This window comes from Malaclemys terrapin, chromosome 2 (assembly GCF_027887155.1).
Source record: "Malaclemys terrapin pileata isolate rMalTer1 chromosome 2, rMalTer1.hap1, whole genome shotgun sequence".
NCBI classification, from domain to species: domain Eukaryota; kingdom Metazoa; phylum Chordata; order Testudines; family Emydidae; genus Malaclemys; species Malaclemys terrapin.
This window is the reverse complement of record NC_071506.1, coordinates 56730812-56752915: the sequence shown is the minus strand read 5'-3', so window position 1 is coordinate 56752915 and position 22104 is coordinate 56730812. Positions and strand designations below refer to the sequence as shown.

General features: G+C 42.9%; 2 protein-coding genes across 2 annotated transcripts in view; one reads left to right on the top strand and one right to left on the bottom strand.

Annotated features, from left to right (window-relative positions):
• The window catches only part of KCNB2 (potassium voltage-gated channel subfamily B member 2), a 253748-nt gene that overhangs the window by 185132 nt on the left and 46512 nt on the right, over nt 1-22104 (top strand). The gene's annotated exons all lie outside the window — the stretch shown is intronic.
• Nucleotides 333-6111, bottom strand: LOC128832610 (uncharacterized). The gene is made up of 2 exons (XM_054020133.1): nt 5997-6111; nt 333-5377 (listed from the first exon to the last, which is right to left on the bottom strand). The coding sequence occupies exon 2, from the start codon at nt 5161-5163 to the stop codon at nt 3736-3738; it is 1428 nt and encodes a 475-aa protein (XP_053876108.1). The 5' UTR covers nt 5164-5377; nt 5997-6111; the 3' UTR covers nt 333-3735.

The following is a 22104-nucleotide window of genomic DNA, read 5'->3' as shown; positions in this document are numbered from 1 at the left end:
CTGGGTGAGAAATTTAGAAAGTCTCCCGTAGAGTTGGGCTAGCCATCCCACCCCATAAGTAGGGAGGAATATCATTCCAAACCTGTCTCCTTTGCCGATGGGTTCAATGGTAGCTCTCAAGGACCGATAGTACCTAGGGCGACCTGAGGGATCCTGGGTTAAAACACGGAGGGGAGGAGCGAGATAGCCTTTGTAACAGCTACCATGCCAATCATGAGGAAGCCATTTATAGGCACTATTACCACAGATCCAGAATGCTTCACCATAACTAGCCTTTCCATTGTTACCTTGTAGGTCCCATAGGGTGGCTTGTGAGGAAAGGGCAAAAATGGTGGTATTTAATAAAGGGATGGTGAGACTTATACCAGGACCAATATAAAATCTACACGTACTAATGCCGGCAAACCAGGTATGATTACTTGTACTGGCTTGCTGAAAACATATGAGACCAGTGGGTGGAGAACGTAAACGAATAGGCTGGGGCTTAAGAGTGCTACTATAGTGGGAATTCCAGGAGCCATTGTGTAGGCCATAAGGAGCTTCCGCAGTACAGTTGGATCGCAAACTTAAATTGTCAGAGGTGCTACTGCTGGTAACCATCCACCTTTGACAAAAGTCTGACCAATTTTGGGGAACTACTCTCCAGGGCAATCCAGCTGAATGGTGGGGAGTCTGGGCACATATCCAACAGTGGGAGAGATTGAACTCACAGGCAAAGGCAATTTTTAGGGCCTCATAGGTGTTGGTAGCCATGTCTGTAGGGATGGCTCCCCATCCTGCATGCGATGTGGATGAAACAGTAGGTAACAGAAGGATTGCTTCTGTGACAAAAAGGAATGTTGTGAGAGATCCTAAACCTGAACCCATATTGTGATTACAACAACACAAATGCCCAGCAGATAAGAATTATTGACACCAAACAAATTTAAAAATAAAAGGACCAGGACCATAGGCTAAGTCGGCCTTCTATGAATAGATAGAACCAATGCTCAGGGTTTTCGCAGGGAGTGCGCTGTGGCTGTTCAGAGAGATCACCAGGCATTCCCAGCTACCCTTACTGTCTTTTGAATAACAGCTTAAGTCCCAAATCGTCACTGGCAGTCTTCTCTGCAGCTGGACAGTCCACTGTTCAGGAGTGGGTACTGCTTTCAGTCGAGAGTGATTAATCCAGTTCTTGTGCCCTTCGACCTTTGCTGCTGTGTGGGAGACCAGCAGGACGGTGTGGGGTCCCTTCCACTTCTTTTGGAGAGGCTCGTCCTTCCAGGTCCGAACGAGAACGGAGTCACCAGGCTGTAAGGAGTGGACCGGGGCGCCCAGCAGAAGAGGCTGTGAATCTTTGGTGTATCTGTGAAGAGAAGAAAGAACAGCAGACACAGAGCGCACGTACTGAGACAAAAACCCACACCCCATTTCCCACTCTCCTGCCAGAACCGGTGTACCATTCAGAGGCCATGCCCTTCCAAACATAATCTCGAAGGGACTAAGTCCTAACCTGCCCTTGGGGAGAGCACGAATACGGAGTAACACAAGGGGCAAAGCATCAGGCCACCTAAGAGAGGCCTCCTGAGAGGTGTCGCTTGAGTGTCTGATTTGTGCGTTCCACTACTCCACTGGCTTGTGGTCGCCATGGTGTGTGGAGCTTCCAGGGGATTTGCAAAGCACTTGATATCTTTTGAACAACTTGAGATATGAAGTGTGTTCCGTTATCAGATTCCATCCACTGTGGGAGTCCAAAGCGAGGAATGATCTCCTTGACAAACTCAAGAGCCACCGTTTTGGCAGTGTTGTTACGACATGGGAAGGCTTCGGGCCATCCACTGAATCGATCCACCAAGACGAGGAGGTACCTGTACCCTTGGGTCCTGGGAAACTCAGTAAAGTCTATTTGCCACACCAATCCTGGGCCTGGGGTAGGTTCCAGAGTGGCTGGCAGCACTGCTACTCCTGGTCGAGGGTTGTTCTTTTGGCAGATTAAACATTCAGCCTGTACCTGTGATGCTAGGGGGTTAAGTCCAGAGGTTAGAAAATATTTATTCATAAGCTGGGTAAGAGCCTCTCTGCCTGCGTGGGTGGTTTGATGCAGTTTCTGCAACACTGATCGGATCAGGCCCTTGGGCAGGAGGATTTTTCCCTCTGTGGAATAAAGCCATCCCTCCTTTTCCTGGAGACTGAGCCTGACAGCCAGGTTTCTGTCATCATGGGAGTACTGAGGAGCTGCAAGCTCACCTACTGATAGGATGAGGGCATGCATTTGGGCATTCTCCTCTGTTGGTGATTTCAGGGTAACAGCGCGCTTGGCTTCCCTGTCTGCTCTGGCATTGCCCTTGGTTACATCGTGATCTTCCTTTTGATGGGCTCTGCAATGCACCACTGCTACTGCTGAGGGGAGTTGTACTGCATCTAACAGCTGGAGAATTTGAGACCCATGCTTAACCGGGAAGCTTTGGGCTGTTAGCATCCCTCTTTGCTTCCACAGACCAGCGTGAGCATGCAATACCCCAAAAGCATACTTTGAGTCAGTAAAGATATTAACCCGTTTGTCTTTTGCCAGCTCGAGTGCACGAATCAGGGCCACTAGTTCAGCAAGCTGGGCAGATGTCCCAGCAGGTAAACTCTCAGCTTCCATGGTATCATGGAGTGTCACAACAGCATAACCCGCCCTCCTTTGCCCATCCACAACGGCACTACTGCCATCGGTATACCATTCCAAGTCAGCATTTGGGAGTGGTTGATCTTTTAAATCTGGGTGGCTGGAGTATTGGGCACCTATGATTTCCAGACATTCATGTTCCTGCTTTTCTGTCTCTGGTAGCAGGGTAGCTGGATTAAGGGAGGGACAGGTTTGCAGGGTAACTTCAGGATTCTCTAACAGTTTTGCCTGGTACCGAGCAACCCAAGCCTGTGTGAGCCAGAGACCACCCTTAGTACCCAGCAGGGCTTGGACTATATGGGGAATATACACTTGCACAGTTCCCCCCAGTGTCAGTTTTTAAGCTTCCCCAAGCACTAGGGCAGTGGCTGCGACCGCCCTCAAGCATGCTGGCCATCCCTTTGCAACTTGATCCAGTTGTTTAGAGAAATATGCCACGGGACGTTTCCAGGTGTCTAATAACTGAGTAAGCACTCCTAGGGCTATCCCTTTCCTTTCATGCACATACAGTTGGAACGACTTAGAGAGATCCGGCAGACCCAGGGCTGGAGCTTCCATCAGCTTCCTTTTTAAGATTTTAAATGCCCTGTCTGCTTCTGGGGACCAGTGAAAGGGGTCATGATCCACTCCCTTAACACATTCATACAGAGGTTTAGCCCACCGTCCAAACTCTGGGATCCATATTCTGCAAAAGTCTGCCATGCCCAGAAATGCCCTGAGCTGTCTGCGGTTGCTAGGGATAGGAACTTGGCAGATAGCCTCCTTCCTTTCGTTTGAGAGCTGCCGCTCTCCCTGCCTTATGTGAAAACCTAAATACTGTACTTCTGAGAGAGCAATTTGAGCCTTGCTCCGAGCTACCCTGTATCCTCGGAGTCCAACAAAGTTCAGGAAGATCACAGTGGCTTTGAGACAAGGGATTAGACCCACAGCAGCAATTAGCAAGTCATCTAAGTTCCTTTCCCTGTGGCACCCACCACTGTGAGGGAGTCTGCCACTGGCAGCTGAAGGGGTTGATTTACAGCGGTCTGTGCTGCTCCAGAGTCAACTAAAAAGTCTATTTCTGAATTTCCCACCCTCATTTTTACTCAGGGTTCCGGGGGCAGGATGGTCCGTCTCCCCTGACACCCCTGTTCTTGATCCTCCGCTGCCATCATAGGGGTACCTTCCCTTTCAGGGCACTCATTTTTCCAATGTCCCTCCTTTCGGCATATGGCACACTGGTTGTGACCCAGACACCTCTCCTGGGAACCGGGGCGCCCACGTCCACAGCCTCTCATTCCCCGGCCCCTTTCACCTTTCTGTGACCTTCCTCTGCCGCCGGCCTGCACCGCTGCTACCATCATTTTCACTTGCCTCTTTTCCTTCTCTCCCTCTCTAAAGGTATAAGCCCTATTTGCAGTCTCCAAAATCTGAGCCATAGACATTCCCATTAAATCCTCCTTTTTCTGCAGTTTCCTTTTAATATCAGGGGCCGCACAGCTGGTAAAGATACCCTTTATAATTGTCTCAGTTGCCTGATCATCTGGGTCTGCGCAAGTACTCTGCCGGATGGTGTCCCGAATGCGCTGTAGGAAAGCCACCGGACTGTCTTTTGATTCCTGGACTAACTCATAAGGCTTTGCCCAATTATTATATCTGACAGCCGAGTGCCGGAGGCCATACATAAGCAGTTCCTTATAGGAGTTAAGGATCCTTAAATCCCCCTCCTCATTCGGATTCCACCGGGGGTCTGCTGTAGGGACAGCGACCTCAGGCAGGGGCTTGCCTTCTCTGTCCTCATTATGCCTTCTCTGTGCCTCCTCCCTAGCTTTAGCTATAACCTGATTCCGCTCCACCTCAGACAACAAGGTTCTCATAAGTATATTGCAATCATCCCAGTCAGGTTTATGGCTTGCTAGACACCCTTCAAAGATTGAAATAAACCGATTTGGATTCGTTGAGAATTCCCCTGCTTCTGCCTTAAAGGCAGCTAAGTGCACTGGGTTAAAAGGAATATGAGAATACACTGGCACAATCTGGGCTGCACGATCCTGTGTTCCTGGACGGGCTACCACATTCTCAGTAATCAACGGATAAAATCCCACCAAGGGGGTACTCTCTGGAGCCTGTGGGGGTGCTGGAGCCGAAGGGGATACCGATTCTGCCATTACAACTGTGGGAGGGTTCTGGGGATTAGCAGCAGTTACTACCGAGTCTGTTGGAGTCAAATGGCACTTGTGCAAAATATCAGTCCTATTTCTTAACACCATAAATGTATATGCATAGAGATGTTCATTCCATTTACCTGCTCGCTGACAAAACAAAAGTAACTGAAGGATTGTGTTGTAATTAAGTGATCCTTCCGGTGGCCACCTTTCCTTGCACTCTAGCTGATACTGAGGCCAGTCAACTGTACAGAACCTTTTCAATTTACTTCTAAGCATCGAATCTGACCCAAACACATCCCAATTTGCTAGGATGCATTCTAAGGGCGTACACTGTGCCCCGCCAGCTGTACTCTGTCCCTGCCCCATACTCTAACAGGCAAAAAGTCCCCACTGGACTGTTCCTACCTTATCCAAGGGTCCGTCACCGTCACCCCCAACTGCTTCTCCACTACTCGAGCGCGTTGCACCGTTGTGCCCTCCGGGGTCGATCACACCACGTCTCAGCCGAGGCCCCCGATGAAGTCACCGGTGCACGCTGGGCGTCGGTCGTCGCCGTAATCCGTCGGCCGCCAGGAGGGATCTGGGCAAGGCTAAATTTCAGCCTTGTGCCCCACGTTGGGCACCAAAACTGTTGCTGGCCCAGAGGGCACCGAGGGGGCAACAGGGTTTGTTGCCCGGTGTGCGCCACACCAATAGACACACCAGGGTGGAGAAGCAAACCAAATTTATTCGAGATCTCGAAAAGGCACTCAGGAGACCAGCATGTCTCAAATCAGAAGCGCAGCAAATACAAGCAAGTTTCCCATTTTATATCCCAAGCTGTTTTGAGTAAGCCTTTGTTCTGGTTTCTCCCTCCTACCCCTCCCTTCCCGAGCAGTTACAGAAGGTACACATTGTGGCATGTTAGAAAAGTTCCCGTCCGCATGCTTATCTTCGGCCTTGCAAGCTCTACGTAATAGGCCTCTCCCTCCCCCTTCTCCCCCTCTTATCACTACTGCTTCTGCTAGTGCGAGCGAAACTGCAGTTGTCTGCTAAAAAAAGCTGACCATTGCATATTCTGCTTCAGCATTAGGCTGCTAGCATGGAGGCTGGTTAAAGTTCACAAGATGGAGTTACTGTGGCTCACTTAGACCCAGAGCAGGGGCGTTTCATCGGCACTTATGGCCTTCCACTCCCCCTCCACCCCACCGCCGAGTTACCTGGTAGCTATGCCTAGTGATGTCAACAGGGTTGCCTAGAAAGCCTTCCTTAGGTGTGTTGCTGATGGAATCGGGGAGTCTGGGTCCTCCAGCAGTTAGAAGGACTGGGAGCAGACAGCAGCACATCAGGGCTTAGTAGGCTGAATAAAAAGGGGGCTGGCTGCTCCTATCAAATGGCCATTCCTGGTGAAGGGGAGGGAGGAAGGAACTTATCTCTACTATAACCCAGGAAGCCAGTTCTGGCTGACCACACTTTGCATTTGTCATTGAGCGACCTTTTTGATTTACTCTGTGCGAGTGTAAGGTCCGATGGGCTGACCTGAGTTATACACTGAGGGACTACTGAAAATTAGTTGAGCTTACTTTACTTTATTGCCCGCTGGTGGCTCAGGTGAGCTGGTGAGCTGAAGACTCAATGAATAGGTTGTAGGATACTGGGAGTAGACAGGTGTCATTGGAGACTCTTTTCTGAGCTTCCCCATTACCTTGCTTAGAAAAGTTAGACACCAAGCAGTACTTTGCTGTGCCGCTATCTTTCAGTGATGGTTTCTCTAGTATTATTTGGACTATTGCATTCTTTAAGGTTATAGGGTAGACTCTCCTCATCAAAGGAGGTACTGACAGCCCATCAGTGGGATACCGTATGTTTTCTACTTGTTTACCATCCAGAAAGGGCAGTGGTCAGAGTGACAGGTGGTGGTACTTTTTGCCATCATTGCTTCTATCACTACATCTTGTGTGGATGGATCAAATTCTTGAGAGTATGGGGGAAAGGTAGATAGGTTCTTCTCTACCTGGAAGACATTGTAAAGGATTATGTGTTCTAAGGCTGACATCTCTCTTTCTAAACTTTGTGACAAGTTGGCAGTAACCTCCATCAAATCACCCTTGAATTAAAGCCCCTCTGTTGACAGGTGCTAATACTTTCCCAGCAAGGTTGAGTGGTTGCTGCTGACTCACTGAGGCATGTTGTTCATTCCCCACCACATGGCTATAAGGGAAATACAAATGGCTTTCTAGGGAAAAGAGTGGTGTGAGCTGAGCATTCCTGAGCTAGGAAACCTAAGAGCAATGAAGGCTAGGAAGGAAGTTTGAGCTGAACTTTGTTTTATTGTTAATTTCTGTGCTTCTGAAAACAGACTCTAGGAATGAGATAAGTGTGGGCTGTGTTAGAGAGCAGGTTGAGAAAAGCATCTCCTCACAAGCATGGTTGTGGAGACACAGAAGGGCTCCTGGACCATCAACCTCTTCTGCTCACCACCCACCCAACCATCAAACTACAAGGATGAGGGTTCCCCAAACTGCAATCAAAATGGGAAAGTCAAGGTCCTGCCAACTCTTATGTGAGATTTTGTTTCTTTTATTAAGCAGTTGTATTCCTCTCCCTTCTTATGGATCAGCACAGGGGAGCTAATAGAACTATAGAAACATGCACAGCCTGCTTTTTCCTAGACTAGAGAGTTGCAGTTCAGGGACGCTGGAGGCTCCATCAGCCTTCTTTGCCTCTGATTAGATCACACCACTGCACAGCCCAGCATGTGTAGCTTTTCAGTACATGCATGTCCCAGAAAGCTGTAAATAATTTTTGACAGATAGGGCTTTTAAGCCGGTCAGTTGTGCACAAGCCCTGTGGTTTCGGATAGGCCACATCTTGTAAATATGAAATTGTTTTAAAATTTGAAAAAAATGGGTAAGTTGTTTGTTACATGCTATGTTATGTGACGCTTGCTCCTCACTGTACTAGAAAGTGCTATGGTTAAGCAGTTTGAAATGATGTATAGATTTGGAAAGAGGATGTCCTTTCTTACCAGCATTGCCATCTTACAAGGAGGAATGTGTAACTAATGGCCCAGACCATATGTCACCATGACACATCATAAACCTATTGTGTAACTCCTAATAAGAAGCAAGCAAAGTGCAGCTCATGCAACTAAGCAGCCAGGTTGTAAACTATAGAAAGATTTTATATGAAATAAGCAGCACACATTAAACCAGTGATGCAGACTGCCCTCAAAAGAAAGGTATAATCCATTCAGCACACCATTCAGGGAAAGAAAGCATGCTCTCCACTGTCAAAGCTTCAGGAAATTGCTAAATTTGAGTTCTCAAATTATAGAATGTGGCTGTTGCATAATATTAAAAGTTAATGCTGAAGAATTTGGCTTATTCATCGAGGAGAGACATCTCTCCCTGGCTACAACCTGGAGTAAGCTAGTGAGGTTCCATACATAACATTGTCTGCCAAGGCATGCCATTTAGGAAACAGTTCTAACACTTGCAAAGTCTGAGGGAGATTGGTTATTCCTACCCACCTCCACCTCAGTGATTACTTAGGCTCCAAATTTATTCAAACACATGCCTAACTTTATGCAGATGAGTAGTTCCATTCATTTCAACTTAAAGTTAAGCATGTGCTTAAGCATCTCATTGAATTTGGGCCTTAGATTACAAACTACTTGTGGTAGGGACTGTCTCTCATATTGTGTTCACAATGTCTACCATGGGGCCTTGTTCCTTGAGTGGCTAGGGTTGCCAACTCAAGCTATTCCGGGAGATTTTTTTTTTTTCTCCAACCTGACATAATGTCATTTTCTTAAAATATCCTATTAAAATCTCCTGGATAGCTTTCAATAATTACCGGCAGATCAATTCCAATTCCGGGAGACTCCAGGCCAATCCTGGAGGTTTGGCAACCCTATGAGCAGCCTTTGGGCACTATCACAGTACAAATAATAATAATAATTAATAATTAATTTATGATTGATACCCAACCTGTGGGTCTAGAGAGCCTCCATGTGTCAATTTACTACCTCAGTTCATGAATATGGTGTGTTTCTCTGTGTGTACTTTTCATTCCCTCTCCAAACTCAGGCCTGGTCTACACTACATAGTTAGGTCGACGAAAACTGCCTTTCGTCAACCTAGTCATGGAAGTGTCTTCATTTAAATTTGACTCCCACTGACTCTCTACACTGATTTAGTAGCACCGCAGTCAATGTAATTAGGTCAACGTTGCTTATGTTGATTGTTACTGGCTTTCAGGAGCTGTCCCATAATGCCCCACACTGACAGTACAATTGATACAAGCACTCCTGGTGAGGTCACACATCGCCAACATAAGGAGCCAAGTGTGCACACACAGGTGATTTAATAACTGCAGTGGCTGTATGCCAATGTAAGTTAGGTTCACATAATTTTGTAGTGTGGACATGGCCTCAGACAGCAACTTTCTCAATTTTCAGAGTAGCAGCCGTGTTAGTCTTTATCCGCAAAAAGAACAGGAGTACTTGTGGCACCTTAGAGACTAACAAATTTATTTGAGCATAAGCTTTCATGGGCTACAGCCCACTTAATCGGATGCATAGAATGGAACACACAGAAAGAAGGTATTTATACATACAGAGAACATGAAAAGGTGGGAGTAGCCATACCGACTGTAAGAGGCCAATCAATTGAGATGAGCTATCATCAGCAGGAGAGAGAAAAAAACCTTTGAAGTGATAATCAAGATGACCCATAGAAGGTGTGAGGATATTTTAACATGGGGAAATAGATTCAATTAGTGTAATGACCCAACCATTCCCAGTCTCTGTTCAAACCTAAGTTAATTGTATCTAATTTGCATAGGAAGTGAGCTTTATTGTAACAGGAACTTAGGGCTCTGGGCTGAACTAAGTGATTTTATTTATAACTTTGTTAGACATCTGTTTGAATAGCTGCAGGGTCTGGTACTAACCCTGCCAGAGATTTGTCAACCTCATTATTGAATTGCCAGGAGCATACCTAGAAAGGGTTTTTCATTTAATGAAGACTTATCAGCTGAGGGCTTGGAGGCTACCTAGGGTTCTAAACATCTTGAGGATATTCAGGATTCATCTAGAGCATTCTGCAGTATAAAATTCAGACTTTTTTATTTTTAAGTTAACTTTCTCCTGTTCCTGAGGGTAAAGCAGTAGCTTTTTTAAGGTGGTCCTGTGTGCATTTCAGCACTCCCAGTGTCTGTGTCACACTGGGTAGGAAGAATATGATGCGATGTCACAAAGTGGGCAAGGCTTCATTCTTAGGATTAATGATGTCTTCTAAGAGTATAAGCCTTGCTGGGGAGCTGGGGGGGGGGAGGATTTGCTACACTTAGGAAAAGGTGCATTAGGAGATAGACTTTCAATTCAGACATACCACATTAGGGACCGTCAACAACTCGCCATACCAAAAATTATGCCCCAACAAAGTCAGCTTGCAGATTGAACTAGGAGGGTGAAAGACTTCCTTAGCCTCCTGGGTCCACCAAAATTATTTTTCCTTGAGTCATAAACATGGGCAGGCAGTTACAATTTGCACTACTAGAGAACAGATACAGCTATAGAACACTGTGGATTTATTAACGCTTTGCTGAACTCAGAATACTTCTTATTCAATTATCTTTAATACTTTAATAGAAAGGTTTGATTTAGGGTAATTACAATAATCCTGGTGGTGTTCCAGATAAATACCCTGGAAAATATTCTGTGTTTGATTGTCAAAAAGCTTTTACTACAAGTAAGGAAAATGTGTCTTAAACTGGGATTTGAGAAAGATGGCGGGTCAATGAGGTGGGGAAAAAATTCAGATGCTTAAAAAAAGTCCACATTAAAAATTGTAGATTACTGTACTAGGACCTAATATTGCTGCCCCTGAAGTTTATGGGATTCTTAGTTTGTCTTAAATGGGAGCAAATTGATCCCTATGAGGCTTTCAATTGTAACCCTTCTGTATGTAATTAAAACTAGGGTTAGCCTGCTGAAAACAAATAATGTACCGGGAATTTACCGCATCATGAATGTCACTTTTTTCTTTTTTTATTTGCAGCACACTAGGGTCTCTGTCTATATATATATGCTTAATGAATGACATCAACCTTTTCATCAAATTCTTTAGAATATCTTCTGCATCCTTTCAATAGACAAGTTATTCATCTGGTTGATCTGCATTTGCAGACTTCCTTTCAACCCAGGCACACAAGACTTCCGATTCCAATGTTTCAAACCTCATTGACTAATATCTGTCTTGATATGGACATACCAGTCGCAGTGCTGTCACATGAGTTTGTTTTGTGCCTCCCCTGAGAAATAAGAATCCAGGAAAATTTGGAAGTGAGCAACCACCTTTTCCAGTTCTCTGCCAGGTACCCTTACAGAGGGAGTGTTTCAGGTAGTTTAAATTCTTCCATTTTTGCCTAAGATTTTGTTCCTCTTGGGACCATTTAATAAAGGCATGAGGCACATGAGTGCCGATGGGAAACTGAACTTTATTTCCCGGCCTCGTTCTTCAGACATAAGTCAGTGTTACAAATCATGGGTGTAGTTTGGGGTGGGCATTGCTCAGTGGTTTGAGCATTGGCCTGCTAAACCCAGGGTTGTGAGTTCAATCCTTGAGGGGACCATTCGGGGATTTAGGGCGGGATTGGTCCTGCTTTGAGCAGGGGGTTGGACTAGATGACCTCCTGAGGTCCCTTCCAACCCTGATATTCTACGATTCTAAGGTGCAGAATTTACTTCTCTCCCCCCCCCCCATGCATGGTTCCATTGGCCTGACTGGAGCTGTTCCCCCCCATTATAGAAGTAAAACTACATCCATAGTTATAATAGGTTAATAACCCTGTCACATGACAAAAATCCCTATCCTCTGACTCTAATGGCTACTGTTACACGATGTGCAGAATGCAGAGTTCTCAAGGAGCCTACATACTGGAAGAAATATTCAGTGATTTATTGTGGAATCAGTCAGTAATAACAATTCAGATACTTTCTAATCTTAAGGCTTTCTGAGAAGCCTGTCCAAATGAAAACACAGCACTTTGTTACAAGCACCATTTGGTCTGCATGCAAAAGAGTAATCACTGTGAAAGTTTATTGTTCCAGGGTGTACAGGCTCCAAGCTGATCAAAGAAAACAATTTGCTTCCAAAGTACTAGAGGTTAACAGGTCTCTGATAAATAGAACTTATGTAAGCTGCAATTAATATGGAAAAAGCTATACCAGGATATATATCTGAAAGGAAAAGTGTGATATTTGCATCCACCTCTACATTCAGCCTCAGCCAGCCCATATGCTGCAGCTTTAGCACATTTTTTGTGTGTGAATGATGTATCTGGCAAGAAGGTCATCAAGGACATTGTAAGCACCAAGACCAGATGTCCAGGGGATCACATGGAGAATTCATAGTCCTGGTTCTCCACTGCCTTGCAGAAAGCATGTAAGATGTTACTAAATGCATGTAAGATGCTGCTAAATGAAGGTATTTTACACCCAGTTTGCATTCACTTTGCAGAGAGGTAAATTACTACATAAGATGCAAGGCAGTTGACGGGCCTTATATGTTTCAATACATCCAGTGTAACCCAATCTTAATACAGAAGAGCTGGATAGAAAAACCTGCAACTTCTAAATAGCATGTTGTTGATGTTAATAGTTACTTGTAGGAAGCAAGAAGGTGCTTATGAATAGTTGAAAATTTTCCAACAGAAGAATTCTGTTTGGAAAATGCTGACTGGACCAATTCAAAACTTTTCATGGGGATGTATTGATTTCATCAAACTTTTTTGATGAGAAAATATCAAAACATTTTGTTTTGACAAGGTCAAAACACTCCATTTCTGATGCTATTGTTTTGTTTTGACTATAATTTTGAATAGAGAACAGTAGTCAAAATGATAAAGTCAAAACAAAACATTTTGACCTTATTGGAACACAACTTTTTGATAAGGTCAAAAAACATTTTGGAATATTTTTTTCACAAAAAAATCAGAGATTTCAACTTTTCATCTCAATTTGGGACTAAATGAAATTTCAAAATCTCAAAAAATCCCACAGGACAGAAATTCAAGTGTTTTTTGGGCCTGTTCTAAGTAAAACCTATCACCACATTCTACCAAAGGGGTGCTGAAGAGTGTGGTCTGACTGCCTCTTTAAAGTTTTGGGTAACTGTCTCTCACCATGTCAGTAAAGGCTTTATAAAGTCTACCTGTCTAAAAAGAGGTCCTGAAGCCGGGTCTCTTTCACACTAACAAATGGCACAGTTGCCAACCTCCCAGTCTGGGTTTATTTTATCAATGTTTACTATTTTCCTTTCAGTCAAAATAAGATTGCAAGACCATCTGAGCAGATAATTATGTAACTGTGAAAGTTCAGAGCACACTGAACAAAACAAAATATGTTTTGACTAATTTATGCAAACAAAACATATGGTAAAGGTTCTGAAGCAGTCATTCTAAAATCTTCAAAAAATACTAGTTTCCCAAGTAGCCTGGCAGCGGAAGAATTGCATCCAAACTCTGTTCTGTCCTCTGAAACTGGAGAAGAGATTGCTAAACACGTCAGCCCCTCATTGTCTAAATCTGATTAGTTTACTTTACCCACTCCAGTATAGCCATCTCCAAGAATTACAAAATCATTAGTAAGGCTCCTAAAAATCATGAGTTTGGCTTAAATCGTGAGATTGTTTTTTAATACACTTTGGATTAATTTTATTTACATTCTGGTTGTTGAAATTTTAGGGTCCATTCAGGTCATGTTTCAAGCTTTTCTCCACAACTATAAAGGCTAGAAACATACTTTATTTTTAAATGAATGCTGGGATTCTCATATATTGACATGGTTCCAGGAGCTGGAGTTTTAAGAAAGACACCAAATATCATGAGAGTTAGCAACATTGCCACTTGAAGGGATAATTTCAAGATTAATAGGCCCAAAAGTCAACCTACCCACACATTTGTCCCATATTGTTCTTATTAGATATCAGTGATGTGTTGGTCATTAAGTCCTTGGTATAGCAGAAAATTAGAGAAGAGACAGGAATTCGGAAAACTGGATTCGCAACACCTCTGTTACAGACTTCCTCTGTGACCTCGTAACATATGCACCAGATTAAGTGTTCACCAATTTGGCATGCCTCCATTTTCGTGTGCTGAACATAAATCCCCCAGTGCCTGAATTTCAGGGGTGATGAGGACTCTTAACTTGAATCAGCTCCCTTGTTTAGATGTCTAAATATGGATTAAGACGCTAACTTTATGTGCCCAAGTTGAAAATTCTGAGCATCAAGAATATTCAAGGATTTCAAAGTTCTTGACAAAGAAAGCAGCGTATAATTATTCCCTTTTTCAGAAGGGGACTTAAGTACAGAGAAGTTAAGTGATTTGCCCAAATTCATACATTTACTCAGTGGCAGAGTTGGGAATAGTGCACAGGTTTTCTAATTTCTAGTCCCCTTCTCTGCAGTACCCTTCTACCCTACCTCCATGCGTTCTTATCTGAGTAGTTGTTGCACATATCAGATACATCCTGCCTCTCATGTACCAAGCACTCTTGTTTTGCATTTCCTCACAGGTTACCATTTACATTTACAGGCTGTAGGAGTCTTACTTTTTGTATTTTCCAGTCTTTGCAAAAGACAGAAGAAAACTCAATCCTGATAGAATAGGCTTCCAAACTCATTCTCCTCTCAGTATTATGTCTGTCCATGCAATACCCTTTGGCGTTGCACTGAAATTTAATTTTTCATTATATTAATGGCAGCGTAAGAGATTATTTTTCCAGTCTAACTCAAGGATAACTCACACACAAAAAAACATACTTTTTCCCGTATGGTGGTTGCATACAGTTGATTACCAGTCTTGAAACTTGTTGAAAGTTGCTGAGGATCTTGTATTTAAATGTTAGATATTCATTTTGCTTTTGCCCTCTAGATTTTCCATTTTTGATCACTTCTTCTGATGTTTATATCCAGACCATGTCCATGCTTAAATAAAAAGTAAATGAATGTCTGGTAGGCAACTGTCTCTGATCCACTTCTTTTTCATAGTGACTTGTGTAAGGCTTTGAATGTGACTTTATGTTGCCCTGGTGAAATCCAGATTGAGTTGATTTGTGTGATGTGACTAGAGTCTTTGCTCAAGCCCTTTTATTCAACCTCCTGGATCTTGCTCTCACTGAAGCCTATGACAGAGCTGTAATTGACTTCATTGTAGCCAGGGGTGTGTCCATTGTGATAGGAATAAGTATTCCAAACAGTTTCCCAAATTCCAGCCAGTCAGCCAGTCTCTGGCTGGCAAGATTCAAATATGGAAACTTTAATTACATCAGTGCAGTACAGGCTCATAGGAGAGGAATCCTTATTAATTATTATAGAAATTCCTTCTCAAGTAACTAATATAATTCCTTATAGTTCTACTCTCCATGTAGCTGATGATTGTAAAACACATAAAACTCAGTGTAGTAATATTGTACTCATTTTAAACACTTGCAAATTTTGCCTCAGATAGAGAGACAAGACTGGCTCAGTATATGCATTATTCCCTAAAGGAATTTAAAAAAATCTTACTATCTATTTAGGGCAAAATTGGCAAGTTTTTAATTTCTAATAGTACCTTCAGTCCCAGGATTTCAAACAAGTTTAAAACATTAACGAATTAAGTCTTAAAACACTTCTGTCAGTATATCCCTAATTTACAGCTGGAGAAGCTGTGACAGAGGTTAAGGGTAAAATTTTCAGAAACACCTAAGTGACTTAGGACGTGGGACTCAAGCTCCAAAGTCAATGGGACTTAGGTTCTTAAGATGCTTAGGACCAGAATTGCAAAGGTATTTAGTTGCCTAAAGGTACAGGTACATGCCTAGTAGTAGTTATAAAAATGCCTAAGCAGGTTAGGCACTTAATGCCTATTGAAATCAATAGGAATTAAGCATTTAACTCATATAGATGCTTGTGAAAATCCCAGTGGCCATCTAGCTGCATCTTTAAGTGCCTAAGTACCTTTGAAAATTCTACCCTCAGTGACTTGCACATGATCATACACAAGAGTGCCTATGGCAGAGTGAGTAGTAGAATCCGGCACTCCCACAAGACTGACCTTCCCCTCTTATACAGAATTATATGCAGGGCAAGACTATGGAAGTGCTACTTGTTCTAACTCATTGGAGCAAAGTGAGGCATTTTACCTCAGTGATATACAATGCTTCCATCATGCAGGGGAAGCACACCCCCACAAGATAGTATGTGCTGCCTTCTGTAGCCAACCAGCTCTGATAGCCACTGTGGCAGGTAACGGGGTCATGCCTCTTCCACGCTCCCTCTCAGGTGACTTGCACCGCATGAGGTGCTGTAAGAGTGCAGCCCGCAGTACACACTACAACAACAGTGCTGCAGATGTGCCTGCCTCGTGCATGAAGGTACTACGGTGGTGAGGATGGGAGATTCCTTGTTCCTTCCTCTACAAGATCACAATGGTCCCTTCTGGCCTTAGAATCTATGAATTAGAATAAAAAATTCTTCTTAAGAGGGAACACTAGTAAAAGGGATACATTTTCTTCTAGTGTTTTTCAGTTACTCCGTATCGAGACACTTCTAGAAATAAGTGATTCATTCTAGGCTCAAATTTTTATTTGTTGTCACTTGTTATTTAAAGAGAATGATCATGGCATGGCATTAGTTCTGTAGTCGTCATCATCATCATCATCATCATGTTCCTATTATGCCTCTGGCGTTTAGGGCAGTGACGAAGCTTCTCCACCCCGTCTCTTTCTGGCAAATCTTTCAATGGTTCCCTAGCTGTGCCCCAGGTTTTTCAGCTTGTCTTCCACAACTCTTTGCCATGGTGTTTTCAGGTGGCCTCGTTTTCACTTGCCTTCAGGTGTCCATCTTACTGCTACTCTGGTGATGGAATCAGTTTCTATCCGAAGCACGTGGCCGATCCATCTCCATCGCCTCCTGGCAATGATGTGCCCAGATCCTCTTGGTGGCACTGTGTCAATAGATCTTGGTTTGAGATTGTTCTGGACCAAAAGATACGAAGGATTTTTCTGAGGCAGGTTGTATGTGAATGTTTCTACATTGGTGAGAACATAATCCTCTATCCATACTGGTGATGGTAAGGCAATATTAAAGGTCATGATATCTGACTTATTGCGGTTGATTCAGTCCAATTTGCTGGCTGAATGCATTGAGTCGAGTTGTTTTTTCTTGCATATGGTGTTCGGTATCTGATAGGAGAGCGACATCATCTGCGAAGTCCAGGTCTTCAAGGGATGAGAAGAGTGTCCATTTAATGCCTGTTGGCATGTCTTCTGTTGTATGCTGCATTACCCAGTCAATGGCAATGTTGAAGAGGATTGCAACCATGACACACCCCTGACATACTCTTGTTTTGACTTCAAAACTGAGCTCACTGTGATCAACACTGCATGTAAGGTTGAAATAGAAGCTTTTGATGACGTTGATTATATGGAAAGGAATATGCCTGCAGAATCCACAATAGGCTGGTCCTGTGAATGCTATCAAAAGCCTTTTCAAAGTCTATGAAATTTGTGTAGAATTGCCGTTGCCATTCTAAGCACTGTTCTATTATGTTTTGTAGAGTGAAGATCTGGTCTGTGCATCCACGCCCTTTCTGAAAACCAGCTTGCACTTTTCTGAGAACGCTATCAACTGCCTCTGATATATGCTGGATTATGATCTTACACAATACTTTGCGTGGCACAGATAAAAGTGTGATACCATGCCAGTTATTAAATCACTGAAAGTTCCTTTCTTTGGTATCTTCACTATAACCCTATTGGTCCACTCATCTGGCACTTTTTCCCTTTCCCAGACTGATGTAAATAGAGGGGCCAGGATAGATGCTGCTAATTTAGGATTTACCTTGAACAATTCTGCATTCAAGTTATCCTTGCCAGGAGCTTTCCCACTTTTTAAGGATTCAATGGCTTGAATTATCTCTTTCTTAGTTGGGGTGTCTGTGTTGATATCAAGATCTTCTTCTGCCTCCTGGATGTTTGCTTCCTCTTTAGGTGGCTCCCAGTTCAGCAATTCTTTGAAATGTGCTGTCCAGCGCATTTCTTGTTCTTTTTCGGTTGTTTGTAGGTGTCCTTGGGTTCCTGATGAGAGTGTTTGTTGGTGTCTCCCGTTTACCACTGATAAGCCATTTCATTTTGTAGACGATTCCTTGTTCACCACGAGCAACTGCATCCTCTGCTTGTGTTGCCAGATTATCAATATAGTGCCATTTGTCCACTCTCACAGGGCGTTTGACCTCCTGGTGTGCCTAGCTATACTGCTCATGGTATTTGTCCTTTAGCTTCTGGGATTTTGTGTCTAAAAATTTTTTCTTCACAGCTCATCTGGTTTCTATGGCATTCCATGTGCTGGGTGTAATCCACTCCTTTCTTCTCTTCTGCCTGTAGCCTAGACAGGCTTCACTGCTCTGTTTATAAATTTTATAGTAAATAAATTTATAAGTTCTATAGTATCCTTCCCAATTTTTAATGTAATAAATCTTTAAGTTACTCTTAGAAAATAGACTCATAAAAAGGGCAGACAGATGGAAGTCCATGTGCTGTTTTGTAATATGTCCAGCATTACTTAAACTAGATAAATACTGAGGACTTAAATCTGCCCTTTCCCTCACAAAATCCTATGAGATTAGGAGAGCTCCACTAATCAAATGCCAACATTTAAAAACCAGCACCCAATGCAAAACATACTGCTAGGGCCATGGGATAGATGAATTAATTACCCATAAGTCTGCAAAGGTGAACTTTAACTCTTTCACACTGACTAAAATGAATTCTGAAATCCCAAATTCCAGGTATTTTTCTGCACATCTGTTACTATTCCACAAGTGCCTATTATATTAGTTATATGCAGTGTTGTTATAGCTGTGTCCATCCCCTTGTCTCTCTAATGTCCTGGGACTAAGTCATATATTTTATTGGACCAACTTCTGTTGGTGAGAGAGACAAGCTTACAAGTTTATATAGAGCTCACCTGCCTTGTCTCTACTGTATTAGTGAACATGAAGCAACGAGGTAGAAGATTCCATCCCACTCTCACATGGTCCATTTGATCTTTCTGTGTCCAAGGGATTAACTTTCACATGAGAGAACACATCCTGAAAACAAGCATTCATTTGAGGGTTTTTTAAACATCTTTCTTATATTATGGGCCAGGTTGTGACCAGCTGCATAAAGAGGTAGAGCAGTGGTTCCCAAACTGGTACAGGTGGGTCCATTGGCAAATTGTTCCAATGGTTAATTAAAAATGTATGCCTTATTTCCAGTCTGAATTTGTCTAGCTTCAGCTTCCGCCATTGGATCATGTTATACCTTTCTCTGCTAGACTGAAGAGCCCATGATCAAATATTGATTCCCTATGTAGGACCAAGTTCCCTACTTATAGACTGTAACCCAGTCACTCCTTAATCTTCTCTTTGTTAGACTCAAGGAGCTCAATCTATTTAGCTTATCACTGTAAGGCATGTTTTCTAATCCTTTAATTACTCTTGTTGTTCTTCTTTGACCCCTCTCCAAATTATCAACATCCTTCTTGAATTGTGGCCACCAAAACTGGACACAATATTCCAGCAGCCGTTGCACCAGTGCCAATTACAGAGTTAAAATAACCTTTCTACTCCTACTCAAGTTTCAGCTGCATCCAAAAATTGCATTAGCCCTACACTCTAGAATAGGCTTCCAAGAGAAGTTGTGAAGTCCCACTATTTTTTTTATCCTATTATATGTCCGTCATATCCCTCCGTCCTTTTTGTTTGAAATTAATCTGGTTCTTTCTTCAGTACTGCTTTTTCTTAAAGACTCATTAAGAATATCTTATACTTATTACCCTAGGCATAATGCTGTCATCTTATTCATAGTTTTATAATTTATAAATTATGTATCCTAACATTTTCCTGTTCCTTGATTTTTTGAAAAGTTTGGATTAGTTCTATCAATCCTCTCTATACTGTTAGGAACTTAAATTAGATCACTATAAAAGCATCTCTTTCAGGGAATATAAACCATCTTCCTCAGTCTGTCATCTGAAACATCAATATTTAATGCAAATTACCATTCTGGTTGCACTGTAATTTCCCCCCTTAAAACTGATTATGGCCTTTTTTTTTTTTTTTTATGGGTAACTAGTACTGCAATGGCTCTCTGTTGCCACAGGAATCTGTTCTTTAACATCTTGTTTGTCACTTTCACTGGAACAGCACATTACTGTTGAGGGATTTTTTTTACATGAACTTCCATACCATATTTTCTTGTCATAATATCTGCTAAATGTAAATATGTTTTTATATCTCCTGCTGTTCATTGTCCAGACTGATTTGCGTTAAATTGCATTTGCCAAACACTATACTCAGACGATGATGTAATGAGATATACTGGCCTTATAAAACACACAGAGCCAGGGAACAAAGGAAACAACCACTGACAGAGAGGAAATACTCCTGGAATTGGATTTTGCAGCTTGAGAAGAAACCTGGTCTGATAAGTCTGTTCACAGCCTAGGACTGGAGCTTTGAAGTATGGCTTTGAGGCATGGCTTCCCTCTCTCTCGTTCAGCCAGTCAGGAAGAATCCTGGGATTTGCTAGCCTCTTCACTGAGACATGTTTGGAAGGGAGGGAGGATATAACCACCTCCTTCCCTCATAGGATGGGAGACTGAAGGGAATTGGAGGCAATAGCAATCTCTCCCAAAGCTAGGGAGAACTTTCATCTCTCCCACCATTCACTCAGTAGTATTGCTGCCAGTCTCTGGGAGGAAAATAGATCCTTCTACCTGGGAGAAAGAAACCCCAGGTAGGAGCCATTTTGTTTGTTTTAAAACACTCCATGAGAGAGACTTCTCTGAGGACATTGGCCTTCTATGGAAACTATCCTGTGGTCTAATGATCCCCATTGGGTTCTGTCACTACAAAACTGGACATTCAACCCCACTGTTCAGGTCCTCCCTTCCCTAACCCCACAAATGCATTACTTCTAACTCATTGTGTACTTCATTATCATTCTGTGGTTAACCCTGTATTCAGAGTGCCAGTTTCTCCCCACTGCTTCACTAACCTTGGTGTTAAATATTAACCCCCCATGTGGAACTCTAGCATCTCGGCAAATGATAATAATACATAGCCCTTACATAGGTCCTGGTTCTGCCATCCTTATTCACACTCTGCAGTGGATACCAATGGGACTGCTTGCAGAGCAGGGTAGTATCTCAGTGTGGGTCAGGGTAGCAGACTGGACCCATTGTGCTCTCCATGTTCTAAGTGGTTTACAAATAGTGTTCAGCTAATCCTCTCAGCATCCCTGTGATTAGAAAATGTTTTATTCCCTGTTTTACGGGTGAGGAAACTGAAAGAGAGAAAGTGACTTACTTAGACCACAGAGAGAGTTAGTGACAGGGCTGGGATTAGTATCTGGGAGTACTTAGATATTTTGGTGACAGGTGCTCTGAAAGAACCTAGATAGATATAGCTTGATTGCCATGCTACGCTCAGACCATTAGCTAATGTCTCTCTCTGTGCCATTGGATTCTGCTTCCTGCCCTGTCATCTCTATAAGGAATTCAGACATATTAGTGAGGTATAAATGATCTCACCCTTCAGAGGCTCTTTGGCTATTCTTTACTCCTTGGTACCAAGATATTCAGGCTATTTCTACAATGGTGTTTTCAGTCCCTCAAGTACCCCGTAAGATGTGTGAGTTGGGGGAGGGAGGGAGGCTTTATAAATAAAATGTATTATTATGCCTGTAATCAAGAGTAAAGCAAGCTGGGGCCAAACAGTTGATGTTTAAGTCTCTCTAGACTTTAGTTTACCAATACCTCTCATAAGAACTTCTGTCTGCCTGGATCAGCTTCATTTTAGAAATAACAGACAGGGTGGCTGTGTTACCAACTTGCCAATCCTTCACAATCTTAACTCCAAAGAGAGAGCTTGGAAAAAAAGATTGCCAAATTTCCCTTTGTACAGACTCACTATGCGTAGAACAATTTTTATCTTTTGACCTAATTCCATCTCAGTTTTTTGGGAGCCTTCAAGCTTTCTGTAATCATTTCCTCTACTTGCAGGCATTAGGCCATAATATAGCAATCTACATTAGATCACTTCTTAATGCTGCATTACACTCTGTTTTATTAAGAACTACTATCTTAGTCCAGCACTCTGTGGCTTTATCTCATTGACTTCATCTTTAGAGGAGAACAACATATTCATTTTTTATAAAAGGGCTTTAAAGATGATGAGTTAATGTCTTTTGAGGTGGAAAATGGACTGCAAGAGTTTTAGAAAATTGAAGGG

Excerpts from the sequence above, each read along its gene's own strand:
- LOC128832610 (XM_054020133.1), bottom strand. The coding sequence starts at position 5,163 with ATGGGGCAGGGACAGAGTACAGCTGGCGGGGCACAGTGTACGCCCTTA.